The 27968-nt window shown below is 37.1% G+C and overlaps 2 protein-coding genes across 2 annotated transcripts in view; one reads left to right on the top strand and one right to left on the bottom strand.

The window, feature by feature from the left end:
- LOC112044101 (elongation of very long chain fatty acids protein 7) overlaps positions 1-6681 on the bottom strand; it is a 90198-nt gene extending 83517 nt beyond the window's left edge. The window contains exon 1 of the mRNA XM_052882380.1: positions 6583-6681. The gene's annotated coding sequence lies outside the window, so the exon portion shown is untranslated. The remainder of the gene's footprint in view (positions 1-6582) is intronic.
- On the top strand, positions 1348-27373 carry LOC112044071 (elongation of very long chain fatty acids protein 7-like). Its single transcript, XM_052882382.1, has 5 exons — positions 1348-1437; positions 21774-21961; positions 24265-24333; positions 25938-26237; positions 27134-27373. Exons 1-5 carry the CDS (start codon positions 1416-1418, stop codon positions 27356-27358), a joined length of 804 nt encoding a protein of 267 aa, XP_052738342.1. The 5' UTR covers positions 1348-1415; the 3' UTR covers positions 27359-27373.
- Positions 27374-27968: the final 595 nt, after the last annotated feature.

Genomic DNA, 27968 nt, shown 5'->3' on the forward strand with positions numbered 1-27968 from the left:
ATAGAAGACTGAGAACTATGATTTGAGCAACAGTTAAGCAAACAATGTTGACACAAAATACAATGAGTGTTACTTTGTGTGTAAATCTTTAACGGAGCGAGCTGACAAGCTGGTATTGAGTTTATGTTTAAAGTGTAATGTTTGTTCCACCCTTTTATATGGTTGCGAGACATGGGTCTTGAAAAAAGAGTGAGTCGACGGTTGCAAGCCTTTGAGATGTGAGGGATTAAGGAAACTGTTCAAAATTCCCTGGAAACAACACTTCGTCTCGAAGTTTTAATAAGAGCCAACAAGCTACTGTCACAGACAATCATTATGAGGAGGAAAATCGCATTTTTCAGGCATCTGGTAAGGGGATCCCTCTATGAGTTTCCTAGGTTGATCCTAGAAGGTGTCTTCCTAACGTTTTCCGGGTATCTTACCCGGAAAACGTTAGGAAGACAGCAAGAACAGTGGATAGTTGATGTCAAAGAGTGGACCAAGTTAACCTAGGTATACACAGCTTGAAACATTTGCGAAAGACGAAGATTTTTTTACACATGACCGCCAAAATTCATTTGGATGAAGGAACCCAATGATGATGATGATGATGTACTTTAGTCATATACTTTCAGACGCCGGCAACTTCGTCCACGTGAACCCTTGGTTACCTTAGAGAAGTTAGTGACTTTGTCAGATATGTGGCATTACTTAAAAATAAAGATCTTTCTTACTTTCTTTCTTCGTACGAAACGGCTCAAGTAGTATCAAAGGACTCTAGTAAAAGAACCTTTTCAGTTATAAATATAATACGAGGTACTTAATTTTAAAGTTAAATTAATTAAATAATTTAAATTAAATATTATCTAGTCCATAGACTTAATTTACCCAATGAAATATCATTTTGGTGCAGAAACGGAATAATAATATACTTTCTCATAACCCAAATAAGTGGGGTCGGCAAAATATGTCAATACTAGCTGACGCTGCGCGGTTTCACTCGCGTGGTTCCCGTTCCCGTAGGAATACGGGTATAATATATAGCCTATAGCCTTCCTTGATAAATGGGCTAAAACAAACAAACAGACTCTTCAGCTTTATAATATTAGTATTTCCATTCGTCTCTATTACTCGTACAGTCATCATTCACTCCCTTTACACACATGTCCTCTTTATCTTAAAATTTTCCATAAAACATTTTCAGGTCAATTAAATACAATTCTAAGATAATCTAGTCTCGTTGAATTTTCAAGTTACAAGTTGCCTTGCATCTTAAAATCATTCAGACGGTACATTACAATATTGAGGTAAAGCTAAAAAATTAATCGCAAAAAATGCAATATCCTTACGTTTTAAAGTTATTTTAATTTTGAATTAAAACTGTTCTCGCCTTGTTGCGCAGTGGACGACACTCGAGTATTTCCAAAAGATTCAAAATGGCGGGCTCAAATTATATTAGTGAGTTAAATAATTACTTATATTCAGTATTTTATAAAAGAGGCGATTTTTAAATTGAAACAAAGTTAAAAAATTGCTTATAATATAATTTTGCATTTTCTTTATATAATTTTTCAATATCTAGGTATCTTAACAAGCTACTCTACTGACAGAGCCACCACTGTTTCTTCACCACCACAAATTAAATATCATTTAAATAAAAAAATGGTTTATTTGTATTTATCAAATAAAAATGAAAATAAAGAATCCATTTTTTGTCAGAAAAAAAAACTTAGCAGTCAAAAATATTTGTTGTCCGTTGAACTTTACATACTTAATGCTACATAATTATTATCATTTAAGTATTTTTATTTAATGATATAATATAATAATAGAAATGAATTAATATGATTGACTTTGTTTACAAAATGCCTTATAATCTATACTAATATATAAAGCTGAAGAGTTTGTTTGTTTATTTGTTTGTTTGTTTGATTGAACGCGCTAATCTCAGGAACTACTGGTCTGATTTGAAAAATTCTTTCAGTATTAGATAGCATATTTATTGAGGAATATATTATCCCCGTACTCCTACGGGAACGAGAACCACGCGGGTGGAACCGCGCGGCGTCAGCTAGTATTGTAATAATTCAATTCAGTGGCACACTCATCTTTTGGAAGTGACGCTTCTAATTCGTCCTGAGACTTTGCCAGGATATGCGTTTTGATAACTCTAACATGATTGTAGCATTCCGATCTTCTTCCGCTTCTTTATTTTCAACCCAAAACTGTTGTGAGCCCTGAATAAAGTTGAGGGGTCAGCCGAGAGTGCCAGGCCAATCCAAAACTTCAATGTATCTTCAATGTTTATAACGCTTGCATCAAATTTTGCTACAAGGGTTTTACCAATATCGTAAACAAGGAAAGGCCAAGTCAGACGTGAAGTAAGATAGTTATCGTAAATCCAAGCTTTTTTGATATTGCTATTTATTGGCTGTTGGTCTACCTTATTGAGGTCATTAATGAAATAATCGACAACTACCACTAAAGATGGTGTACGTCCTTTGTAATCAATCTTTCTACCAAGAAATTAATAAGGCACTGCTTCGGCAATTGTGGTTACTTTTTAGACACTAATAGAGTATTCAAACTACTACACTTTGTATTCAAAGTCAAGTGACGTAATGTTGTTGTGACTGACCACCGTGACTTAACTCCGAACTTTTGCGTTAGTTAAAATATTCGCAATTATTTGCGACACTTTATGACTTGGCGCGTCGCTCCATTGACGATGGTGAGAATTAGTCTATTGTAATTATTCTACTTCGTATTATTTTCTCATTGTATAAGTGCTGTAGGCTCCTTAATGGGACCTCAGCGGCGTCACCGGGGGGATTGGGCGAGCGCAGAAGCATCGCCTGCTGGGACCCAAAAGTAGAAGCAGAGTAGATGGGCGGAATGACTCTCATCACTACCTCGTTGGTTCAATGGCTAGCTGCTATGGCTTCAAATCAAAAGGTCAAAAAAGTATCTTGGGTTCAAGTCTTGGTTTGGACTGTGAATAAAATAATAATAATAATATTTGGCTGGTGGGAGGCTTCGGCCGTAGCTACCACACTACCGGCAGAGACGTACCGCCAAGCGATTTAGCGTTCCTGTACGATATCGTGTAGATACCGGAAGGGGTGTGGATTTTCATCCTACTTCTAACAAGTTGGCCCGCTTCTATCCAAGATTGCATCATCACTTACTATTAGGTGAGATTGTAAAAGGTCAAGGGCTAACTTGTAAACAGTAATAAAAGTACATATAAAGAAATAATATTTTTAAAAGTGTGCATTTGATCATCGTAGACAGAGACTATTACTAATCTGTGGTAATAATCGTAGACGGAGTATTTCTCTATGTACGAACAATAAAAATGTTGATGTAACATCACACATAGACGAAGACAAGATTTGGAGAGATGGATCTTATTATTTTTTTAATTTTAAGCTTCTAAACAAAAAGAAAAAAAAAATCTATACTATATAATATATATTTTTAAATTGAGTCCTGCTTTAAAATAAACTACATAAATATTATTCTATATTATTGGTGACCACATTTTCTGGCAAACTTAGGCTTGGGTTAACCATCGCCATTTGCTGATCATTGTGCATAACAAAACAAAAACAAAGCAACGCAAAACTTGATTTTATTCAAAAAAGATCAAGATAGGTATAGGATTTATAGACACAAGCAGTTAAGTGCACAAAAAGTAAAAAACAAAATGGAAGTATACTGAAACATGATAAATCGTTGTATGCTTCAAACTATGCAATGGGCAATTAGCTCGTTCAATTTAATTTGTGATAGCCCAGTGGATGATGATCTCTGCCTCCGAATCTGGAGGGTGTGGGTTCGAATCCGGTCCGGGGCATGCACCTCCAACTATTTAGTTGTGTGCATTTTAAGAAATTAAATATCACGTGTCTCTTAACGGTGAAGGAAAAACATCGTGAGAAAACCTGCATACCAGAGAATTTTCTTAATTCTCTGCGTGTGTGAAGTCCGCCAATCCGCCTTGGGCCAGCGTGGTCGAATATTGGCCTAACCCCTCCTATTCTGAGAGGAGACTCGAGCTCAGCAGTGAGCCGAATATGGGTTGATGATGATGATGAATGGGCAATAAAGTACAAATGGGATGAACAGAATAAAAAATGGGAGATAAAGTCGTGGTTTGTGAAAACTAAAAATCTTAAAATTATATTCTCATAGTTATAGACCGTACAATAGCATTGTGCCATATTGTCGATTGAGGATCCTATTGTCGATTGCGAATAATTGAATATGTAGGGAGTTAAGAGGTTAAACTATCTTAATACTATTACTACTAATACTAATACTAATACTATTACTACTATTTAAACATTCAATCATATTGCATGGTGTATGGACGCCTGTCTTCAACTTAAAGTGAATGTGTGAAACAATCAACTTAGCAACTCACACTAACTTAGAGGGTTGATTTGTATTTATTTAAGTTTACAGGCATATTTTAGCCTCTAATGAAACACTAAACACGTACCTACTTACTGTAAAATCAATATAATATACAGTAGAAACTTGTTTAGTTTTCAATAACTATTTATTTTAAAATGTAGGTAATCCTTATAATCTATAATACTATATAGCAGAATTATTTTATTATGTTTTGCCACATAAAAAAATGCTCGTTGGTGTAAATCACGTATATTATAATTATAATAGTACAGGAAAAAACGTGTGCGTAAACTAATTGTTACAAATAACTGAATCTAAATAATTATTTAATTTAATCAAGAATTCTCTATTGTCGGAGAGGTGGGCAGAACATGACAGCAACAACATAGAAACTTTTAAAATAGTCTGTGGTCGTAAAATCAGTCCGAAATTCGCTATGACAAGTGCAAACGTCAAAGAGTAAATGAATATCATCATCTGTAACGCGTTTCGTTACCAAGCGGTTTGCCCTCCTATAAAAAGTCACTTCAAAAAATCATGTGTTTATGCTCAGACTACAGAAAAACACCAGTAATCGCACAAAGGAGTGAAGCCATTAAAACTACACTTTTTATGAATAAGTAGGTACACTTACAAGCGATCAGGCACTCTGTGTACGCTGTGTTGTGTGACGTGCTATACAGATGACAAATTAACACATTAATTAATAATTTGTTTTGGAGACACTGCGCGTTTTATAATGACATCGTGGCTTCTGGTGTTTTTCTGTATTTATGCGGATTCAATAAAAACCTACAGTATTCTATGTCAAAGCAAAGCTGTTAACCCCGTTCATCCGCTTCGATCTATTGCAGATTAGATTTCAATGCAGTTTTCAACAATACAATATATAGTTGCGTAATTGATTTGTGTTTGATTTGATTTGAGTAATTCAATCAAATAGACGGTTTATAATAAAATAAAAATGTCATGGTTCAGGGTTATCACGCGGAAGAAGATGCGCGCGTCCGCTAGTAATCAGAGGTCCTAGTGCCAGTTTGATATTGTTACTATAGCGTTAACGTAAACGCGAATTTCTAAGGAGTTGAAAAAGCGCCATTTAATGGCAATACTGCACAACTGTTTCAATTATGTAAATTCGCGTTTACGTTAACGCAATAGTAAGAGTGTAAAAATATAGAAAACTCCCACTAGGCACTCTGTACGTCTGCTAGGCTATTCTGTCACGATATTTTTATAATTCGCAAGTGCGAGTTTTGATTTAACCTCTATCTCTCTCTGTTTAACACGATACTACAGAATGAGAAAGATAGTGGTGAATTCGAAACTCGCACTTGCGAGTAATACTATACATCGTTAGAGAATAGCCGTGCAGGTCTTGATCAACTCCAAATCTAATAAACGAATTTCCTTCAAGGTTTTTCATCAATGAACAGAGAAAGAGAAAGTGACATAATTCATTTGTCAAGGATTTGTTTAAATTGGAAGAAATATGACAATAATTGCCAGAAAGGTCAGGCGGATGGCCAGCCAATCAAGCGCTGTCAGAATAGCAACTGCAGTGGTCTGAGCCGCATAGAACGCGAGGCTCTATCTGGAAAAAATCTCTAAATGTCACCAGATTTTTGTTGGTGTATCCCACTATTTCTATGGAAATACAAAATAGAAAAAGTGGGACAAGCGTTTTTTTCCAAGTTATATCCCATTATTTCTATTGCGGGGAAAAAAACGCTAGTACAGTCTAATCCCTAACATAAGGCAACAAACAGAGCCACTCGAGACTAATGAAATACAAGATGAGGTTAATAGAACTACAATGACAATGGCAGCTATCTATCACCAGTCAACTATTTACTACTAAGTATATCCAAGAGGTTTTATCTAAAAAGGAAATAAAAAGTTTCTATGTGCACGCTAGCGTTTTTTTGCCGCCGCGTTTTTAACCGCTGCCCTGTATTTCTATCAATAGAAATCCAAAATAGATATAGTGTGACCCAAACAGCTCACATTGAGAATTGACAGTGCTCTTTACTAAACAACTACTTAATTGTATAAAAACTGAAGAGGGATTAAGCCCATAACCTATAACACATACATTACAAGTCTTAAAACTATGAGAGCGAAACGCGTTTCAAAAGTTAGTAACAACCAAAGTCAAGTTTAAGACGTTGCCACACTCACCCCAAGGCCGTTCGCTGCAAGGTCGCGACGGAGCGGCAAAGCAAAGTGTTCCAACGCTCGCTAGCTACTGAGAGCATAACGTGGCCCGCTAACGATTTCACAACCCTGTGTGGTGGTGTCTTAACATTTCGCAGTGACTGTATCGGTAAGGGACGACTTGTGTTTTAGGGTTCCGTAAATGTCGGCATAAATGCTTTTTGTGCATTAAATGTCTTTGACCTGTAGGTATAGATATTCTATTTTTACCCGACTGCAAGAAGGGTTATTAAAAAGTTTTGTTTTAGTTGTGTTATTTAGGAGTGATTTATTTTAAAGGATAAGCTGTTGAGTTTCTTGCCAGTTTCTTCTCAGCAGAATTAACATACCGAACCGGTGGTAGAATCTTTACAAATAGTCAACTGACGTGTCAAAACTGAGCCTACTTGAAATAAATGAATTTTGAATTGAATTGAATTGAGTACAGACAGGCGCGTTTGTGTGGAACTAAATGGTAGTTTATATGGTATATAAACCACCATTGATTTTTAATAAGCCTGTTAACTGAATATAAGCTATATACTAATATTATAAAGCTGAAGAGTTTGTTTGTTTGCTTGAACGCGATAATCTCAGGAACTACTGGTCCGATTTGAAAAATTCTTTCAGTATTAGATAGCCCACTTATTCATGCGAGAACGGGAACGCGGGTAATACCGCGCGACGTCAGCTAGTATATCATATATACATCGTGGCACGACTGGTCGTGGCTACCAACCAACGTATAGTCGCGCCGGCCAGCCAACCAAGCGCTGTCAGAATAACAACTGCAGTGAACTGCAGTCTGAGCCGCATAGAACACGAGGCTCTATCTGGAAAAAATCTCTAAATGTCACTAGAATTTTGTGACACACGGATATCATTCTGACACCGGAATATCCTCAGGACATGTCTCCTCATAGAGGGCGAGGCTCTATCCTGAAAAATTGCTTAGATGTGTCCGGACTTTTGTGACTAAAGTTGATGTTATATCTTTGCGTTTGCTTAGATCGGTCCCTAATAAATAATTAATTGGATGCTGCATTATTATTATTAATAATTATTTTATTAAAACCTATATATTTTAAGTATAAAAGTTTTATTAAATAAGTTATCCAGTATGATTATCAAGCCAGCAGCAATTATTGTTGTAACTTTTATAATAATGAAAACAGTGGACGTCCAGCTGATAATGATGGTGATGATGAAGCAAGAGAAACAGCCACTTTTCCGAAATGCGATCTCTTTCAGTCCCTACTAAGTATTATGTATAGCTTTTAGTTTTAAAATATTATTTTTTTGGACCTTTTGGAACTAAAATTGACAGTGCCTTACACGAATGACAATAAGACCGCCATTACCAAATGACAATGAGATTAAGACATTAGCACCGGCGGACTTCTTCCATGAAAAGGACTTTACGATACCCTACAGCGTTTGAACTCTTCTCACACATGATCTTTTTATCAGGTACTTGTATTTCGTTTTATTCATACAATCTGACTAGTAGTACATCTTAAAAACTAGTTAGTCGAGATATTATTACGAACAAGTGTTTCATTTCTGTCACTACCTGTAACGTAAACCTATGAATTTATTATTGGCGCAGCAATTTCAGTAGTTGAAATAGATTCATATTAATACTGGTTATAGGATGTCTTCATATTATATCCACACTTTTTTTATTTTATTTTTTATAATTAATAATTACTTTTTATTTAAGGATAAATAAATACGTTTAGTCCATTTCTGAGTATGTGACCACGTAAGAGAACCTCTTTTTAACCGACTTCCAAAAAGGAGGAGGTTCTACGTTCGGCTGTATGTATGTTTTTTTTCCCGTTGGTTTAACCCGCGTGGTTCCCGTTTCCGTAGGAATACGGAGATAAAACGGGGATAGTGTAGTCCCAAAAGTGAAAGAATTTGTGAAATCGGTCCAGGCGTCTTCCAGTAATCGGTGTACATACATAAATGAAAATTGTCTTAATTTAAGCCGTTTCTGACAGGACCACATAAACAATAATATAAAATATTACATGGCTTGAATTAATACATCATCGGCTTAGCACCGCCTTCATACTGATCAGCAGGTAGAGCATAATAATATTATGATGTTATTTTACACTTTTTAGTTTAGGTACGTTTTTAGGTTTTTGAAGTCAGTTATATTTTTTTTGTAAAAATTTTATCTAGGTGTCTATAATTTGACCTATGCGCAGAAAGATAATATTTTCAAATGTGAGCGACGTACAGACGAATAGCAACACCTTGACGACATTACAGTCGCGTACGAAACTTCCAATAAGACATGTTTTATGTAGGTACTGCGGTGGACTCAGTGGCAGATTTACCTTAAGGTCTAGTTGACCCGGGCTAAATGCTTAAAGCAGTCAGATGTTTGGGGCGGCCATACGAGACCAAAAAATGTGGGAATAAGCAATGAAAAGTAACAAAATGTTCCCAGTTTGAATTATTTATAATTTTGTAAGTTTTTTTTTTACTTAAAATCGTTTGGAGTGTCTTACAATGTGCCTTTTTTGACCTCTGAAAATATTACAAAATGAATTTATTTCGATAAAAGGCAATAAAATGTTATATGGTTCCTAAAAAGGGATAGCATTTTTTGGTTAGGGGGGAAAATTTCTTTAGCCCTTAACTACAATCTCACCTGATGGTAAGTGATGATGCTGCAATCTAAGGTGGAAGCGGGCTAACTTGTTAAGAGAAGGATGAAAATCCACACCCCTTTCGGTTTCTACACGACATCGTATCGGAACGCTAAATCGCTTGGCGGTACGCCGGTAGGGTGGTAACCAGCCACGGCCGAAGCCTCCCACCAGCCAGATAGGTCTGGCTGGTGGGAGACCAATTAAGAAAACCTCAATCGGCCCAGCCGGGGATTGAACCCAGGGCCCCCGTCAAGTAAATCCACCGCGCATACCGCTGCGCCACGGAGGCCGTCTCTTTCTGAGATACCTTGAGTTACGGGGGAGGAGACGGGTTATGTGAGACTTACCACTAAAACCCTTTCGGTGGCTACACTCAGCGCATTTTGGTATACTCTGTGACCAAACTCGCCAGTGCCTCCGATGCACTTTATACCCATAGTGCTCGTCTAAGAGTGACAAATTAAGTCTGCTACTACCACGTTTATCAGACGTTTATCAGGTTATGTCACTCTAAGCTGCTATCGCATATTATGAGCATCCAGAGATCCTACTGTGACCGCTTACGACACCGAGGGACTAATGAGGAACAAGTGCTTTGGGGCCTAGGGTGGAAAAGACTACAAATCCACCACTGGCAGGTATGTTAGCCGTATCCCTCTCATTCTGAGAGTAGACTCATGCTCAACAGTGAACCGGATACGGAGCATTGATGATGGTTGTTACATTTACTAGATTCATGAGCGTATATATGAGTAATCCTGTTGCGAGGTGTCTGTCCGTCACGGTGCACTGAGGGCTCGCTCGCTTGCGCAAGTGTGTGTCGCAAGTGTCCAATGCGCGCTACATCTTACAACTACGTGATATATTCACTTGCTTCTCAGACCAATTATAGAAGGACCTGTATCGCACTCATAGTCACGAACAAAATTGTCTGTCATTTTCTGAGGAAAACGAGCTTAGATTTGGTATATATCTTATACTAAACTAGAAGTTTTTGCCCGCTTATTACACAATTCAATTACACAAAAAGGTATTTTTCGGAGCTCTTTAACCGACAAACACGATTACAACTATTTAACATCGATACTATAGAGACAGTTTTTATAATCGCATTAGATCGTTGATCATATACTTTGACAGAAAAGTAAAGTCTAGCGAGGCAGGTCCTATTAATTATTGGTCTGAGACTTGCTTGTACGAACGTGAAGCGGCTTGTAATCCATTTTAACCCCCGACGCAAAGAGGGGTGTTATAAGTTTGACGTGTCTGTCTGTCAGTCTGTCTGTGGCACCATAGCTCCCGAACGGATGAAGCAAATTCAATTTAGTTTTATTTTGTATTAAAGGTGACTCATGTGCGAATGTTGATGAAACTCGGTTAAGGCGTTTAAAAGTGAAACCGAATTTTCGCAAATATACTCGAGTGGGGTCTCAAATGAAAGCGCACTGAAAGAGAATATTGATATCTTGATTGAGAGTGTAATTAATAATTTCATGACCTACGGGGGTTTTTCAAAATTTGCAATTTTATGTTATATGTATTTATAGAGTAATACTACCCTGATGAGCTTATATTCATCGGATACTCAGGGATAATGTGTTCCGGTCAAAAAGATTTGGTTGCCGAGGGATATGAACCTTTATACCCATGCCTCAAGTCTAGGTTATCGGGTCAATGTAGGTACATGTTTCTTAGAGGTTCGGCACAGTGTTATTTTGTTACGGGCGGTTGTTGTAGGATTTAAATTTTCTCTATCATCGTCATCCAAATTTTTTAATTTCATTTCATTCTTCTGTATCTCATTTACAACATAGGTGATTTGAACTTTAGAATAGATTCTGTAACGATCACTATCACGATGATAATGACGGCGACAGACGACTTGACGTGTTCCCGCGGCATGCCTTAAGAATTCCTTTAAAAAATAACCAATATATGTTTTATAATCTGACCCAGAACACAAACCAATACCAAGAACAAAATTGTTAATAGAGAGATTTTGGCTGGTAGGAGGCTTTGGCCGTGGTTAGTTACTATCGACAAAGACGTACCGCCAAGCGATTTAGCGTTCAAGTACGATGTCGTGTAGAAACCGAAATGGGCGTGGAGTTTCATCTTACGCCTAACAAGTTAGCCCGCTTCCAACTTAAATTGCATCTTCACTTACCATCAGGTGGGATTGCAGGCAAGGGCAAAAAAAGAGAGAAAAAGTAAACACTGTGACTTCCAGAACTTGACCCATTTTTCACATTTATGTTCGTTGGAATTTCAGTTAAGTTAGTCATTATAAATTGACCTAGTCAAACCGTAGTTGCGAAAAGTTGTGACACAAGTCACCAATCGACAGGCGACATAGAATAGTTGCAAAACCTCATTCGGAAATACTTCCAGGCACCCTAACAGGTAAAACAAGTTAAATGCTCTGTATAACTACTGTAAAATTAGCTCCAGTGGTTAGCCTTTATAGCTTATATACTCCTTAATTCAAATCGTGGATGGTGTTATGAAATAATGACCTTTTCTTTTAAACGAAAAATTCTGAATCCTCCTGAACAAGGAGCTGGGAAGTTCATAGTTACATTCTTGTGCCTCAAATAGTCGTCAGTGTAAGTCATTTTAAGCTAGGCTATTCTGTAACGATATTTTTATTAAGTTTAGAATTCACCGCTATCTCTCTCTGTTTAACACGACACTACAGAATGAGAAAGATAGCGATGAATTCGAAACTCGCCCTTGCGAGTTATACAAAACATCGTTAGAGAATAGCCTCCTTGGGTGAACCGACGACATCAATCAGGTTTCAAGACCGCTAGCAGGTGGCTCTAGACCATGGTGTTTGAAAGTCCTTACAAGAGATTTTTGTACCAGTGGAACAGTGGACGCCTATATTTATGATGATGATGATATACTTACTTAAATAATATAAATTACACATCATCAGCAACCCATTTTTGGATCACTGATGACCATGAGTCTCCTCTCAGAATGAGAGGGGTTAAGACAATAGTCCACCACGCTGGCCCAATGCGGATAGGCAGACTTCACACACGTAGAAAATTAAGAAAATTCTCAAGTAGGTATGCAGGTTTCCTCATGATGTTTTTCCTTAACCGTTTGATACGCGTAATTTATTTTCTTATAATGCACATTGCACATAACTGAAAAGTAGGAGGTGCATGCCCTCGAACGGATTCGAACCTACGCCATCGGAATCGAAGACAGAGGTTAAATAAATTACACACCGTACCTTACATAAACTGCAAATTATGTTTAACTGTTTTTAGTTAGAGTTAACATAATTAATTAATTATGTATAATTAAATGCAAAAATGCAACGTTGCATGTTGTCTTTATAACATGGAAGCTTCGGACAAAATTGCACGTTGTAAAGTCAACATCTCCTGCGGATGCTCCGGGGTGAAACGTACGTAGTAGAGTATTTTGTCGGACCTGGGTGACGTTGTCGCATGGGTTCGTCGACTTTTCGCGGATGATAGCAAAATAAATAAATTATTATCTATTCATGATGAACTTCCGCAAAGTAACGCCTGCTTCTATCCAATATCTATACTTAAAACTGGTCGAATTCTATACATTTATTCGCAATTTGAGATTTTACTTATACCATTTGTAACACCAAAGGTTATCGTGGCATAACGGACGCCAGCGCCATCTAGAATCTATACTTATAATAAGAATTCTGTAAATTTTGTACATTCTGTATATTGAAGATATTTTGAAAATTTATATTGGGGGGTTTATTATATAATCGATACTGAAGTTAAAATATTTTTTTTCGATTTTATTCTTTCTGTCTTTCTGTCCGTCCGTGTTTTTTTGTTATTCGGGCATCACGCTAAAACTACAGAATGAATTCAAATGAAACTTGTCACGGTTTAAGACTATAAAACGGAAAAGCTTATAGGCTACTTTTTATTGCGAAAATAAAATAAGAAGGGGGTGAAAGTTTGTATGGAAAGTCAATTTCCTTCCGAAAGGAAAGTCAGAAAAAAGAAAGTTTACATTGATTTCCACGCGAGTCCGCTAGTTTAAAATAATAGAGTGTTAAAGCATGCGGAGTCGGCAACAACAGCTAGTTACTACTAATTTAAGTACTTATAATGCAACATTGTGCAAGAACAGGCTTAAAGACTCTTCAGTGAACTTATACAAAAGAGGATCTTGAAACTCTGTTGGCCAACTTAAATGTATTAACCTTGGTTAGTAGACGGAAATTTTAATGTATTATTGTGGCCGTATATGTAGCGATGATTACTGGACATAGTGTTACAATAATTAGGGTTTTATATGCTTTTTTTTAAATCGAAGAGCCGATAGACGTTGGGGTCCCTAGGTATGGCAACCCCGCACTAGAAAGTGTTGGTCAACCCCCACCAGGTGGAATGACGACATCAAGCTAGTTGCAGGGATTCGCTGGATGCAGGCGGTTCAGGATCGTGATGTTTGGAAGTCCCTACTAAAGGTCTCTTCAGCTTCGCGCTGCGTTGAGTTGTCAGTGATTATGGATTATATCCTTATTCTATCACGCAGAGATACTGCGAGTGTAGCTCGCTTGAGGGACTCTGAACCTTCTTGAAAAGCATAATTATAGTTAGTCAGCAAATTAATATACTTACTACAATCATAATAATTAAAAAAGCATTGTTTTTTCTGGTTCTCGACTGAAAACCACGGGTCTGAAAACGTCCTCTATGCACTGCAAAGTGCTGGAACCAGCTTTCGTTTCTCGACAGCACGTATTATTTCGGTATTTTTGAGCTAAGAGTGAAAGGTACCTTCTACGAAAGCAGACGATGACTTTAAATTGCATTTTTTACTACCGGAACTCTAAAACGTTTGGCGGTATATTTCTACCGGTAGATCTGGTTCTAAAGCTTTTAACCTAGCTCTTATCAGTTTATTAATTACTCAATATAGTCAACCGTAACCTTCGGTTCTATTTATTTGCTCTTATTCTAACAAACTCCAATCAACCTTAAAACTTCAGTTAAACAACCTTCGTGGTTGGGTAACAGACAAACATATTCACGGACAACATTTCACTTTTAATACTATATCAATAAACGTCTTTGGCAATACAATGACATGACAATATGGACTATTGAATGACACAGTACGCACATACTTTACCTGCTAATTGGTAGATGTTTCTCAAGAGTTCTACAGTTTTTTTACAATCGCGTAGCAATGCTACGCTCCATTGATATTGATATTGTATATTTTTGTTCCTTGGATCAGAGCCTCGTATAAAAAGTAATGTAAGAATTTTCAAATTCGTGGGATGGGCAAAATGGGAAGGGGTAGCGATGTCCCACTCGCACGACTTCACACCCACGCAGTCCGTTTCCCCCCGTCGCCCGCATATCATGGGAGTGTCATCAACGAACTTGCCAAGCTATAGATATGTACAAGAATTGCCCTGCGGTTACACCTGTAATCATAATTATCACCTATTTTACTTAAACTCCCCATTCGACCGCTATAAAAATATCTCATTACAAAAGCGGTGAAGTTTTCGATGAAAGCTCCCATGGGGGTTGATTTTTTCTGACACTTCCAATAATAAAGGCGCATGAAATTCCGTCCAGTAGTTTCGAGATTTTGTTTCATAACCTTTAAATTAAACCTTAATATTTTCTAACAATTTCGGCAACCTGACGATTACTTCGTCGTCAAAAAATTTAGAGAGATAGTTACTATTAAGTACCTGACTAGATTTTTGTTCACCGCTGAAAGCGAAAATTGTACATCGCCAACTATTATTTCTCGAGTCTCACCTAATATACCAAATCTAATAGGTCCTCACGACACTCGAGTAAGTACACGTTTAGCATCATGGGCTTCTCAACCATAACGCATTATCATCATGAGCATCGACGATCCCACTATTTAACAATCGTACAGATTGCCACACAGCGATTACCACACGCGGACACAAGCGTAGGCTACAATTACCAGTGCAGCACTAATTTCTTTGAATGACTGTACCAAAGGGCGGCAGCAACGTTAGGCAATGTTTGGATATATGTATATAACACTAGCTAAGGCTCCACGGTTTCATCTACGTAGTAACTGTTACTGCGAGAATACGCGGATAAAATAGTACGTGACACTCACAAATAACATGGTTTTCTAAAGGTAAAAGAATTTTCAAAATTGGTTCAGTAGACTCAGAGATTACCACTAAAAATATCAGAAACTTTATCTCTTTAAAAAATCGGTTGTCTGTAAAGTCGGCTTACTGACGATTGTTGAACATGACAATGTCATAAGAAAATACTGATGGAATGGTTGCATTTTTCAAAAGAAAATGTTCGTTTTTCTAAAATACTGTTTAATAACCTTCATAGACCAGAATATACTTTATTTCTTGTAAAAAAAGTTGGCAACCCTAGAGCGAGGGAACGACGTGTGACGTCATCTTTTTTCGAGTTTGCAGCCGGCTTCATCAAATTATAAGACGTTATCACGTCAAAAATTTGTATTGATAATACGTGTATATAAATACTAGTAGGCGTCCATGTCAACCGAATAATTTATATATATGAAATATTTTTCGTTGTCGTATGGGACTCAGCGGTTTTTTGCGAATGTTAAATAAATTAGTTTCTATTTATAATGAATTTCCCCAAAGTAACACCTGCTTCAATTTAAGGCTTTATTTGTGCTTGTACACACACAGCAAAAATGGCAATTTATTTTTTACAATAGCTATCTATATAAGCTATATAAGGAATGCTACTCATTGTCCCACTAACAAAAGGAGCGTTAATCGATGAAGTGTTGAAATTGTAAGATCATTTCGTTTGAACTAACTCACGACTTTCAATTCCTTTCTTAGAACAACGCATCGAGAGCAATATTGTGTGGCATAATGATTACAGATTAGCAATCATACAGATAGCCCAGTGAAACAGACGTGGTTATTCTGGCCCGTTTGTTTGTAGCCCTAGGTAGCTATCATAAACTTCTTGTCTATTTTTGAAAAAAATACATCTACACTAATATTATAACGCTGAAAAGTTTGTTTGTTTGCTTGAACACGCAAATCTCAGGAACAACTGGTTTGATTTGAAAAATTCTTTTAAAGTTAGATAGCCCATTTATCGCGGAAGGCTATATAGCGTATTCCTACGGGGTCCGGAACCACGCGGGTGAAACCTAGTTTTATATAAATGCTTATAAAGGCTATTATTCCTTTTCAAAAATTACTATCTCATAGAAACGTTTGTCGTTATGATGTCATTATGACTAGAGAATCAATTCACTTGATTTATAAATAATAAAAAAAAAATAAGAAATATCATCGCCTTTAATAATATATCAGAACAAAATTTCGCACGAGACGAGTTTTGCAATGCGTTGCCCAATGCCCTGCGTCCATCAGCTTGACTCATAGGTAACGCCGTTTATTTAACACAAAAGCAGTATAGGTAAATTATAATTTGGCTGGTGGGAGGTTTCAACTAGTCAAGGGATAACTTGTAAAGAATAATAAAAATCAAAAACTTATATACATTAAGAATCCAATTTTGGAAATCTCTTCTGGTTTAACTGTATCATTGTTAAACCATACTAGTAATATGCCGGAGTAAGTGAAATAGTAGGTAACTCAGTTTTTGCCGTGCGCAAATAACAGTCGTGCATTGTCGCATTACCAACATCTTCTTTAAACCTTCGCAACTAATTAATCTTCGCTACTTTGCTTGTTTTATAAAAAGATGTACTGGCTACTTGGTAGACATTTCTCGCTGTCAACATAGAGACAAGTCCTTATGCCCGTTTGGACCTATGGAATACAGATGTGGGGCTGTACCAAAAAGAGCAACATCCAAATTATACAAAGATTCCAGAACAAGGTACCCAGGAACATTATAAATGCACCTCCATCGTCCGTTCGTTATCAACCCATATTCGGCTCACAGCTGAGCTGTGAGTCGAATATGGGTTGGGTAAATATGGGTAAATATGGGTCTCATTCTGAGTCTCCTCTCAGAATGAGAGGGGTTAGGCCATTAGTCCACCGCGCTGCACCAGCACCTAATGCGGATTGGCAGACTTCACACACGCAGAGAATTAAGAAAATTCTCTTGTATGCAGGTTTCCTCACTATGTTTTCCTTCACCGTTTGAGACACCTGATATTTAATTTCTTAAAATGCACACAACTGAAAAGTTGGAGGTGCGTGCCCCGGACCGGATTCGAACCCACACCCCTCTGGAATCGGAGGCAGAGATCATATCCTGAGCTATCATGGCTCTCTGGTACATGCAAAATGCACCTTGGTACATTCGAAATGATGTTATTCATCAGACCTTATAATTGAAAACGTCGACAAAATAATTCAAAAATGTCTCTTGCTCATGAACAAAGACTTCTCACCATCACGTAAACATCGAGGCGATCCAGCTACTCTACGTTAGGATTACAGTGAAAATTTCGCTGTCGTTGAAAAATGTTAATTTTGTATTAAAGTTGCTTAGTTAAGTATTTGCAAAAGCATTTTCTTAACTAAGCATCATTGCTTGTAAAATACTTTTAGGCGCGCCTGTTTATCAGTACCATACTTCATACTACTGTAGTAGTAGTCTCCAGGGCACCGAACGGTGGTACAAAACCATGGACTCCTAAACTCTGAGCTGCTAATTTCATGCAAGAATACTAGGCTAGGGGGTTCAATGCCCCGGGGCCCCTTAATCTCAGGGGAACCTCGAATTATTACCAAAAAAATTGCGATAGAACTGAACTTAGAAAAATTCGAAAACGAAACAGAGCTTAAGTAGCTTAGAATTTTTATGTATTTGTATATATCTATAATGTTTTTACTGGATAAAACCTAACCAGTTTAGATAGTAGTGGGGCCCATTTTTTTTGTTTTCACCAGGGCCTCTGATTACCTAGGTATGGTGTACCTAGGTAATCAAAGGCCTGAGAGGTCTGATTCGGAATATGAATTCGCTAATAATACTAATATCATACAGAGGAATTTATTGTTTGTTTGCATTGCACTACTGTGTTTTTCGAAAGATTATCACGAAGTTACGTTACTAAAAGTATTATTACCGTTTAGGGTCTGGATTCTAGTTCTTAAAACCACGGCGTTTACATGTAGAAAGCAGGTTGCTTAGGCTGAGCAACCAGCGCATATCGGTACTGCTGGCCTATTTTCTTACTTTACTCAATGTAAGCAAACTATTGTGGTTATACACAATAATAACATCAAGTTATTGTTAGTGATTAAGTATTCACTATCCATTTATTGCTAACTGATCAAAATTACTAACCAGTGTGTTTGAAATTGTGATTTTTGTTAACTATTGGCTTTACGGAATACGAAAATTAATGATAGTTAGTGAATAAGCCTTCTATAGTTTGAGAATTTCATGCAAGAGGCCTAAGTTCTGAGCAGTGGTCCTTTGGCTGATAATGAGAATAATGATGAAACTGATTTCTACGTGAATACGCCCATAAGTTGTTGGGTGCCGTACTTCTACCGTATTTAGAAGTATGGGCTCATAGGCTTTCAGCTTTGATATAAGGAGCAAGATCTGGTTATCAAAAATCATCTATAATTATCATCATCATTAGCAACACATATTTGGCTCACTGCTGCGCTCGAGTCTCCTCTCAGAATGAGAGGGGTTAGGCCAAATAGTCCACCACGCTGGCCCAATGCGAATTGGCAGACTTCACACACGCAAGATAATTAAGAAAACTCTCAGTTATGCAGGTTTTCTTACGATGTTTTTCCTTCACCGTGACACGTGATATTTAATTTCTTAAACTGCACATAAGTGAAAAGTTGGATTTGCATGCCCCGGACCGAATTCGAACCTACACCCTCCGAAATCGGAGGCAGAGGTGTTATCCACTGGGCTGTGACGGCTCATCTATAATTATAGGTTATTGGATATTTTTAACAATTGGGTATTATTTGGCGACTTAAGACTCGGCCCCAAATAAAAAAGGAGCAGGTTGAAATTGGGTCTAGTTTTGAATACAAAGTGCATTGTGATTTGTTAATTATATACATGGTGTCCCGATGAAAAGATACAATTCGATTTTATAATCGACTTCAGATAAAGAGGTTCTGTATTTTTCTTTGTTTTTTTTTATTCTTTACAAGTTATCCCTTGACTACAATCTCACCTGGTGAAAAGTGATGATGCAATCTAAGATGGAAACGGGCTAACTTGTTAGAAGGAGGATGAAAAGCCACACCCCTTTCGGTTTCTACACGGCATCGTTCCGGAACGCTAAATTGCTTGGCGGTTCGTCTTTGCCGGTAGGGTGGTAACTAACCACGGCAGAAGCCTCCCACCAGCCAGACCTGGACCAATTAAGAAAACCTTAATCGGTCCAGCCGGGGATCGAACCCAGGATCTCCGTCTTGTAAATCCACCGTGCATACCACTGCGCCACGGAGGCCGTCAAAAATTATATTTATACATTCTTATTATTCATTCCTATTATTGTATTTCATTCTAAAAGTGGCTTATTACATTATTACTATTACAATATTACTTATATACACACGACTATGTCGTATCACGTGTGTGTCTGTGTATGTAATCATTATTTAAACAGTGAAGGTTTAAATATTATTTGAAAGCGGTTTCTTTTTACACGCTTTAGATTAGCTTCACTTGTAAGCATGTAAGACAATCTTGTAATCTTAATTTGACCCACTTCCCGGTATTCGATTAGGCTGAAATTTTGCACACGCTCTGAGTTCTGATGACAATAACTGACTAGCTAAGAAAAAGGTTAACTAAATGAGAACGAAAATTTACAGCAATTTTCTCGTAGATGAAGTTGCGCTTATACCCTATTATTACCCTACCGGGTTCATCCGGGATATTCAAAAGTTTAAAGAAATAGGTATACTAACAGTAGCCTGTCAATATATATATAACAGTATAGTCTATGTAAGACAAAATATTAATTTGTACAAACGAAAAGGAGATTTAAACCCACGTCTTACTAGACACGGGCATAAGTTAGTTATTTCTGCATATCGTCTCCAAAGAGTAAAAAAATCTTTTGTAGGTTTAGGTGTACTCTTCTATAACAAGATCCCCAAGACTGTGATGGACCTGCCAATGGATAGCTTTAAGCAATGTGTTAAAAAACATTTACTTAGTCGAGGTTACTACAACATTGATGAGTTCCTTAAAGATAAAAGCGCTTGGAGGCCATTGGATCAGCTTCCACCTTCACACAGGAAATAAAACTATAAGAAATTGTAATTGTTATCAATTGTAAATTATAATACTGTATGACTTTTTCAAAAGAGCAACTGTTGAGTTTCTTGCCGGTATCTTCTCAGCAGAACCTGCCTTCCGAACCGGTGGTAGAATCTTTACAAATAGTCAACTGACGTGTCAAAAGTGCTTGTAAACTGAGCCTACTTGAAATAAATGATTTTTGATTTTGATTTTGATTTTGTTTGCTAATTAATCGTCAAGAGACATTTTGTGAAGACACTCTGTATACAATGCAGTGTCACTAACCCATTTAATAATGCGTCAATTAAATTTAAATCTAATGTCACAGCTATATAGGCTATTTTAACATGACGAAAATATTAAGTACACGTAGAAAATTTCTTTTTAAACAATATGGAATATTAAGCAGGACATAGAAGTACGTACTAATGCAATGTATATTGACTATTTTGAATCTCTCATTAGGTTTAGTTTCAAATATACTCTTGGACGTAATAGTATAATCTTAAGTAGTCTTGCGGTATTTATAATGGCTACAAAATTAAGTTCGCAATTTTTTCAAAATTCAAATGAAAATACTGATTTCGGTAAGTGTTCTGTCCGTGTTTTATTCAGTTTATTTTAATGGCCTTCAATTTGGCTTTTAGACTTGTCAAGCTACTCCAAGGCGGGTTGGCATGACATCCGTAATAACTCGTATGACTAACGTATATTATTCCCGAGTGCTACAGGCTATATTTTATCCCCGTATTCTTAAACGCCTCTGCGGCGTATGCCAGTGATTTAAAAAGCCATAATAACTTCGTCATCATCATATCAGCCGATGGACGTCCACTGCAGGACATAGGCCTTTTGTAGGGACTTTCCATCACGATACTGAGCCGCCTGCATCCAGCAAATCCCTGCGACTCGCTTAATGTCGTCAGTCCACCTGGTGAGGGGTCTACCAACACTGTAGTGCGGGGTAGCCATTCCAGCACCTTGGGAACCCAACTTGGGTAATAACTTACAACAAAAAAAAAACCTCGGCTGAGTTTGTTGTGGGCTCTTCTCGGGGTGCGTTTGGGACCCTCGTAACTTTAATTTCAAGTTTTCGAATTGAATTGCCACCATTAAATCATGAGAACAAATAAACTAAGCCTAATTAAAATAAATGAATTTGAATTTTTGAATTTACCATCGGATCGAAAACCGATACAGAAACGTTCTTTTTAATAATTTGATTAGATATTATAATACTTTTGTTTTGGTCTTCCAGGTGGAGTCCAAACATGGACCTTCGAAGAAACATCTTTGGGTCTGGCGGCTGTTATAATTTCATACCTAATATTGGTGCTGAAGATATTACCAAGTTTCATGAAAAACAGACAGCCTTTACACTTGAAAAAAACATTGCTCTTTTATAACATTTTTCAAGTGTTTTTTTCTTTCTATGCAGTGTTTTTGGTGAGTATGACCAACGATATTTTATACTATAGATGTGTTACGTTTTTTTTTTATTCTTTACAAGCTAGCCCTTGACTACAATCTCATCTGATGGTAAGTGATAATGCAGTATAAGATGGAAGCGGGCAAACTTGTTAAGAGGAGCACACCTCTTTTTCGGTTTCCACACGACATCGTACCGGAACGCTAAATCGCTTGGCGGTACGTCTTTGTCGGCAGGGTGGTATCTAGCCACGGCCGAAGCCAGCCAGTTAAGAAAATCTCAACCCGAAATTTCAAAATCGAACCCAGGACCTCCGTTTTGTAAATCCACCGCGCATACCAGTGCGCTACGGAGGCCGTCAAACGTGTCAACAAAATCACCGCAAAAGTGATCTGAATTTAGCTACTTCACTGAGCGCACACATGCACAGTTTTGTGTTTAATTTAAAGAGCCATGATAGCCTAGTAAATGCCGTGATAGCCTAGTGGATATGACCTCTGCCTTCGATTCGGAGGGCGTAGGTTCGAATCCGGTCCGGGGCACGCACCTCCAACTTTTCAGTTATGTGCATTTTAAGAGATTAAATATCACGTGTCTCTAACGCTGAGACTGATGAGAATTTTCTCAATTCTCTACGTGTGTGAGTCTGCCAATCTGCATTGGACTAAGGCCTAACCCCTTTTATTCTGGGAGAAGACTCGTGCTCAACAGTGAGCCGAATATGAGTTGTTGATAATAATACGCTTTTGTTCGCGTCAGTTTTAACGCTTTAGTGACATATCTCTATTATTATAAAATATTTGAAAATTACAAATTGCATTTAAATTAACGCAGGCGTTATATCGCCATCATATTCTTTTCCGTTTTCTTATAACTAATAACTGTTTTAATGTCCGTGCATCATATCTAAAGAAAATGGTATGATAGTTTAGTAATGTATTTATATAGGTTTACCTACATGAACAAATTGGAGTTGCGAGTTTTATGATGGTCTTGCCTTTTTTATTGTTTCAACGGGATGAAATATTTCCAGCAACCGGCATATTTAATTTCGTACACAGTGTTAATTATCAAAATATACGTTATAAAAATATTTGCTTTTAAATTTTGCCAGGCGCTTCACACATGCAACACACATGCTGAATTCTTAAAATCTATACAAACTATTTATTTACTTGTTTATTTGGCTAGAATTTATTACTTTAAAGCCTTATTCTGTCAACAAAACAAAATATGTTTTTGTCACGAAAAACTTTTTTTTTTTTTTTATTCTTACACATTTACAAGTTAGCCCTTGACTACAATCTCACCTGATGGTAAGTGATGATGCAGTCTAAGATGGAAGCGGGCTAACTTGTTAGGAGGAGGATGAAAATCCCCACCCCTTTCGGTTTCTACACGGCATCGTACCGGAACGCTAAATCGCTTGGCGGTACGTCTTTGCCGGTAGGGTGGTAACTAGCCACGGCCGAAGCCTCCCACCAGCCAGACCTGGACCGATTAAGAAAATCTCAATCTGCCCAGCCGGGGATCGAACCCAGGACCTCCGGTTTGTAAATCCACCGCGCATACCACTGCGCCACGGAGGAAACTCTTTCGGATAAATAATAATAGGGATGATGACTAGGTTTGAATATATTGATTTTTATGATACATTCGGGTAAATAAGGTCAATGTTAACTAATTTATACATAAAAAACAAAGATTGGATGGATATTTGCAAAATAAATAAGATTATAAAATTTCAAAATCTATTAAAAATCTTTTATCGTAATTAGATGAAAATTCATACAGTTTTAGCTTCCTTACATTAAATGTGACATATTTCAATAAATGAACTATAAACATAAACGCACAAATAACAAAGATATTTGTAATTTTGTTTAAACGCCCATACAAATCTAACGATCAGCGAGCCAACGACGTCATTGGTTCGTACCATTTTGTATGGGGCGTTTTTCAGGGATCCGCGGCAGCGCCGCAAATCTGACTCTTTAAATCCCTGTAGCTCCGAAAGTAATGATCGCAGATACCCTGTTACCTTTACAAAATTGCTTTACTATTGGCATACTCCTAATTTATATACAATTAAAAAAACTGTCATCATCCCCATTAATTAGGGCAAGCAGTGAGAAGATGAAAAATGAAAAATAAAATAATAACTAGGTGTTGGTTATCTTTTCAGTTATTTCGACGAAACATTCGCACAATAATTTTATATAATGGTTATATTGGTTTAAAAAATTTTGATTTTTCACCTGCAATTATTGTTATTATAATACTTTTTGTTTATTACACAATATTTTTTGTTTAATTTCAGTACACAAGGTACATAATGAGGCATGGCCTTATAATCACTCGGTGTCCTAAAGGTGAAGATTTACAAGTGGTATGTATAAGTAATTTACATTGCTTGCACACACTATGTCCAGTTTCACCAATGATCCATAAAATTTAAGGGGGTTTCATACTTAACTTAATTATTTAGGGGTCTCTTAGGGCAGTTAGGTAAGGCAATAAGTAAGGTACTCTGTGAGCTCTGTGAAGAATTACTGGTGATATGGGCCCCAGAAAAATGACATATTGTATTTCGAAGCTCACAACCAATCGTCCTAATGTTTTCAAGAACCACGACGACCCGTGACGGCCTCCGTGGCGCAGTGATGCGCGGTGGATTTACAAAACGGAGGTCCTGGGTTCGATCCCCGGTTGGGCACATTGAGATTTTCTTGATTTGTCCAGGTCTGGCTGGTGGGAGTCTTCGGCCGTGGCTAGTTACCACCCTACCGGCAAAGACGTACCGCCAAGCGATTTAGCGTTCCGGTACGATGCCGTGTAGAAACCGAAAGCGGTGTGGATTTTCATCCTCCTCCTAACAAGTTAGCCCGCTTCCATCTTAGACTGCATCATCACTTACCATCAGGTGAGATTGTAGTCTTGACTACAATCTCACCTGATGGTAAGAGCCTGGAGGCTAACTTGTAAAGAATAAAAATAAAATAAGAAACATGGAAATTTGCCAGCCTTGCGATCCTCTCGTGAAAATGCCACGTAACGCCATTTAGAAAAAGAAAAACAAGTCGAGCAAGTGCTTTAATTTTTTTGATGCTTGACCAAAACATTTACTTGTATTTTTTCATCACAGTAACTGATGGGTCCATCTGATGAGTGGTAAACTATTGCCTATAAACACGTCAATAAGATCTTTTGAGCGCCATACCGTATCCATGAACCTGAGGCGTAGATGTTAAGCCTCAAAGTGCCTCTAATTACACCGGCAATCATGACTCCTTCAGATTAGGATTAGCAATGCTGCTTGGCAGCAGTCATACTTCGGTACTTGCCTAGACAAACTTTGTCACAAACACTTTGTTGCATGTCAAGATGCACAATAAGATCATAATTACATTTTTTGTTTTGAACACGTCACTATTAGGTACAAAAAAAATTTGTTTAAACTCCTGTAAATTTTTAAGAGCAATTGTCACATTAAGATTGTATGCTATATCTGACAAGTTCGTTGATGACACTGCCATGATATGTGGGCGACGAGGGAAAACACTGCGCGGGTGTGAAATCGTGCGTACTTTGCGGGAAATGAGGTGCATCAGTCGTCGGTTATTCATTCAGCGCTACACGCCTCCTAGCCCCCGCGGCCCATCGGCAGTGTTACGAACGAAGTTGCCAAACTATCGCTTAAGTTTCTCTTTAAAAATTTCTATGGAAGTACGTATTTAAACTCATAAATTTAGATGATCGTGAGTAAGTAAAAGTATTTATACCCAGAAATATGATTGAAATAAAGTCAAAAATAATAAGTAATGATAGTATGAGAAGATGTCATAAAACTTATTCATGCGTTTGCAGGATTATTTAATGAAGAATCATCAAACCAATGTCGCCAATTAAAACAACATTTTTGTATTTTAATTAACTTACATAATAAAAGTTGTTCATAAAATATATTTTTAAATATTAAATATTTGTTTTTAGGTAATAACTGAAATCATGCCGTACTTCCTAGCGAAGCACCTCGACCTATTAGACACGGTGTTCTTCGTGCTTAGGAAGAAGGACAACCAAGTGACATTCCTCCATGTGTTCCACCATGCACTCATGGTTACATGGGCATGGTTCTACCGATTCTACCACCCGACAGACCATTTTGTCGTCGTTGGATTGATCAACAGTTTTGTACATGTTTTGATGTATGCATACTATGGGATTTCGTCGTTAGGACCGGACTACGCTAAATATGTTTGGTGGAAAAAGCACTTAACTAAAGTTCAGTTGGTAAGTTGTTTTGCACTGACATGTGGCTTACCTCCTTTTTATTAGTACTACTAAGATTAACATGTTTGCATGAATAAGTAGAATGATATATTTTATTGCGAAGAATTATCACAAAAAAAGAAAATACAGAAAACAAAATAGAAAATACCAAAAAGCTTTCCACTCTGCATTTAGGTACATAATCGTACTATCGAGAGCGTGCGTTGGCCAGGCATAGTTCATTTTAGGAAGGTTTGCTGATTGTGATGATGATGATGATGATGAAAGTTTGTCAGCCTATCCTCCTTCATACCACCAGTACCGATAAAGGCTGATGCATGCAACCTGCTTTCTACGTGAATACGCCTAAGGTATAATGGCGGATTTACAAATATGCCGCCAGTACGCTATTAAATTATTTACGCCTCTACTTTATATACTGTGCCTACGGTCCTCTGAAATCCGACACTATTGTTCGCAAACATTTTCATTACATTTAATTCAAAATTCATTTATTTCAAGTAGGCTCAGTTTACAAGGACTTTTATTAAACTTCAGTTAACTGTTATTTGTAAAAATTCTACCACGAAGAAGAAGTAGAAGAAACCACTGTTCATCTGTTGGTGACACTGCGACTTTTAATATTTTTAGTAGGTACGTGCAGTACTAAAATACCTATTGAAAATTGTAGTTTTCTTTATTTCTGCAATAAAAACCACGTGCCAAATATGCCACCCTCTGAAATCTGCCGCCCTAGGCTGCAGCCTTCTTAACCTACTGGTAAATCCGCTACTGTTGAGATAGGAGCATAGGTACCTAAACAGCCTTCCTATGCGTGCTATGTATGACTATGCGGGCTCTCAGGCTTTTCGTGCAAACACCGCACTGGTCTTTCATAACATTTTTGTTGTTTCCAGATCCAGTTTATCCTAGTGGAAGCCAGTCTATACTTCCAACAGAAGCTGACGCCGTGTCCCATACCGAGCTTGTTCCATTACTTCAGCGTTTCCAGCATTGCTTCCTTCTTTATTCTGTTCATGAACTTCTATTTGAAAAGTTACTTTTCTAAATCCAAGAAGAAAACTCCGGAGAAAGGCGTAGAGAAGAATGATATGTTTGTATGCGCAATAAAATCGAAGTAGGTGACAAAATTTGGAGCGAACTACTTTAAAGTAATTAATTACTTACCAATAATTCTAAGATAGGACAAAGATATTAGAAGCAACGACGTATATATACAAAGTGATAAAGACATCTTTTAAGATGTAGATGAAATCATCATACTCACATATGAATGAAAGAAAAAACTCAAATGTTAAACCGACACAGCAGTCTATAAATACAGTAATCTATTTATACATAGACATATTATATTTATATGGAAGGTGCCTACCTATATGTAACTTCGCAAGTTAACTATGTAACTAAAAATCAACAGATAATATACAATACACAATACACATATTATAATGATTTTTTCTTTTTTATACATTTTTAATAGTGTTTTGTATTATATTTTGTATAAATAAGAGACAATGTAAACGTTCAAGCCCTATTCCACCACTTTAGAGTTTGAATTTAAAAAAAAAAAAAATCCTATTATAAATTTGTATTTTTTATGATTTATAAACAAATTTTTAAAACTGTAACTCTAACAGTGAATGACTTCCCATACAAACTTTCGACCCCTATTTCACCCCTTCTTACTTTATTTTCGCAATAAAAAGTATCCTATAACATTCTCCGTATTAT

Source organism: Bicyclus anynana, chromosome 7, assembly GCF_947172395.1.
Source record: "Bicyclus anynana chromosome 7, ilBicAnyn1.1, whole genome shotgun sequence".
Classification (NCBI taxonomy): domain Eukaryota; kingdom Metazoa; phylum Arthropoda; class Insecta; order Lepidoptera; family Nymphalidae; genus Bicyclus; species Bicyclus anynana.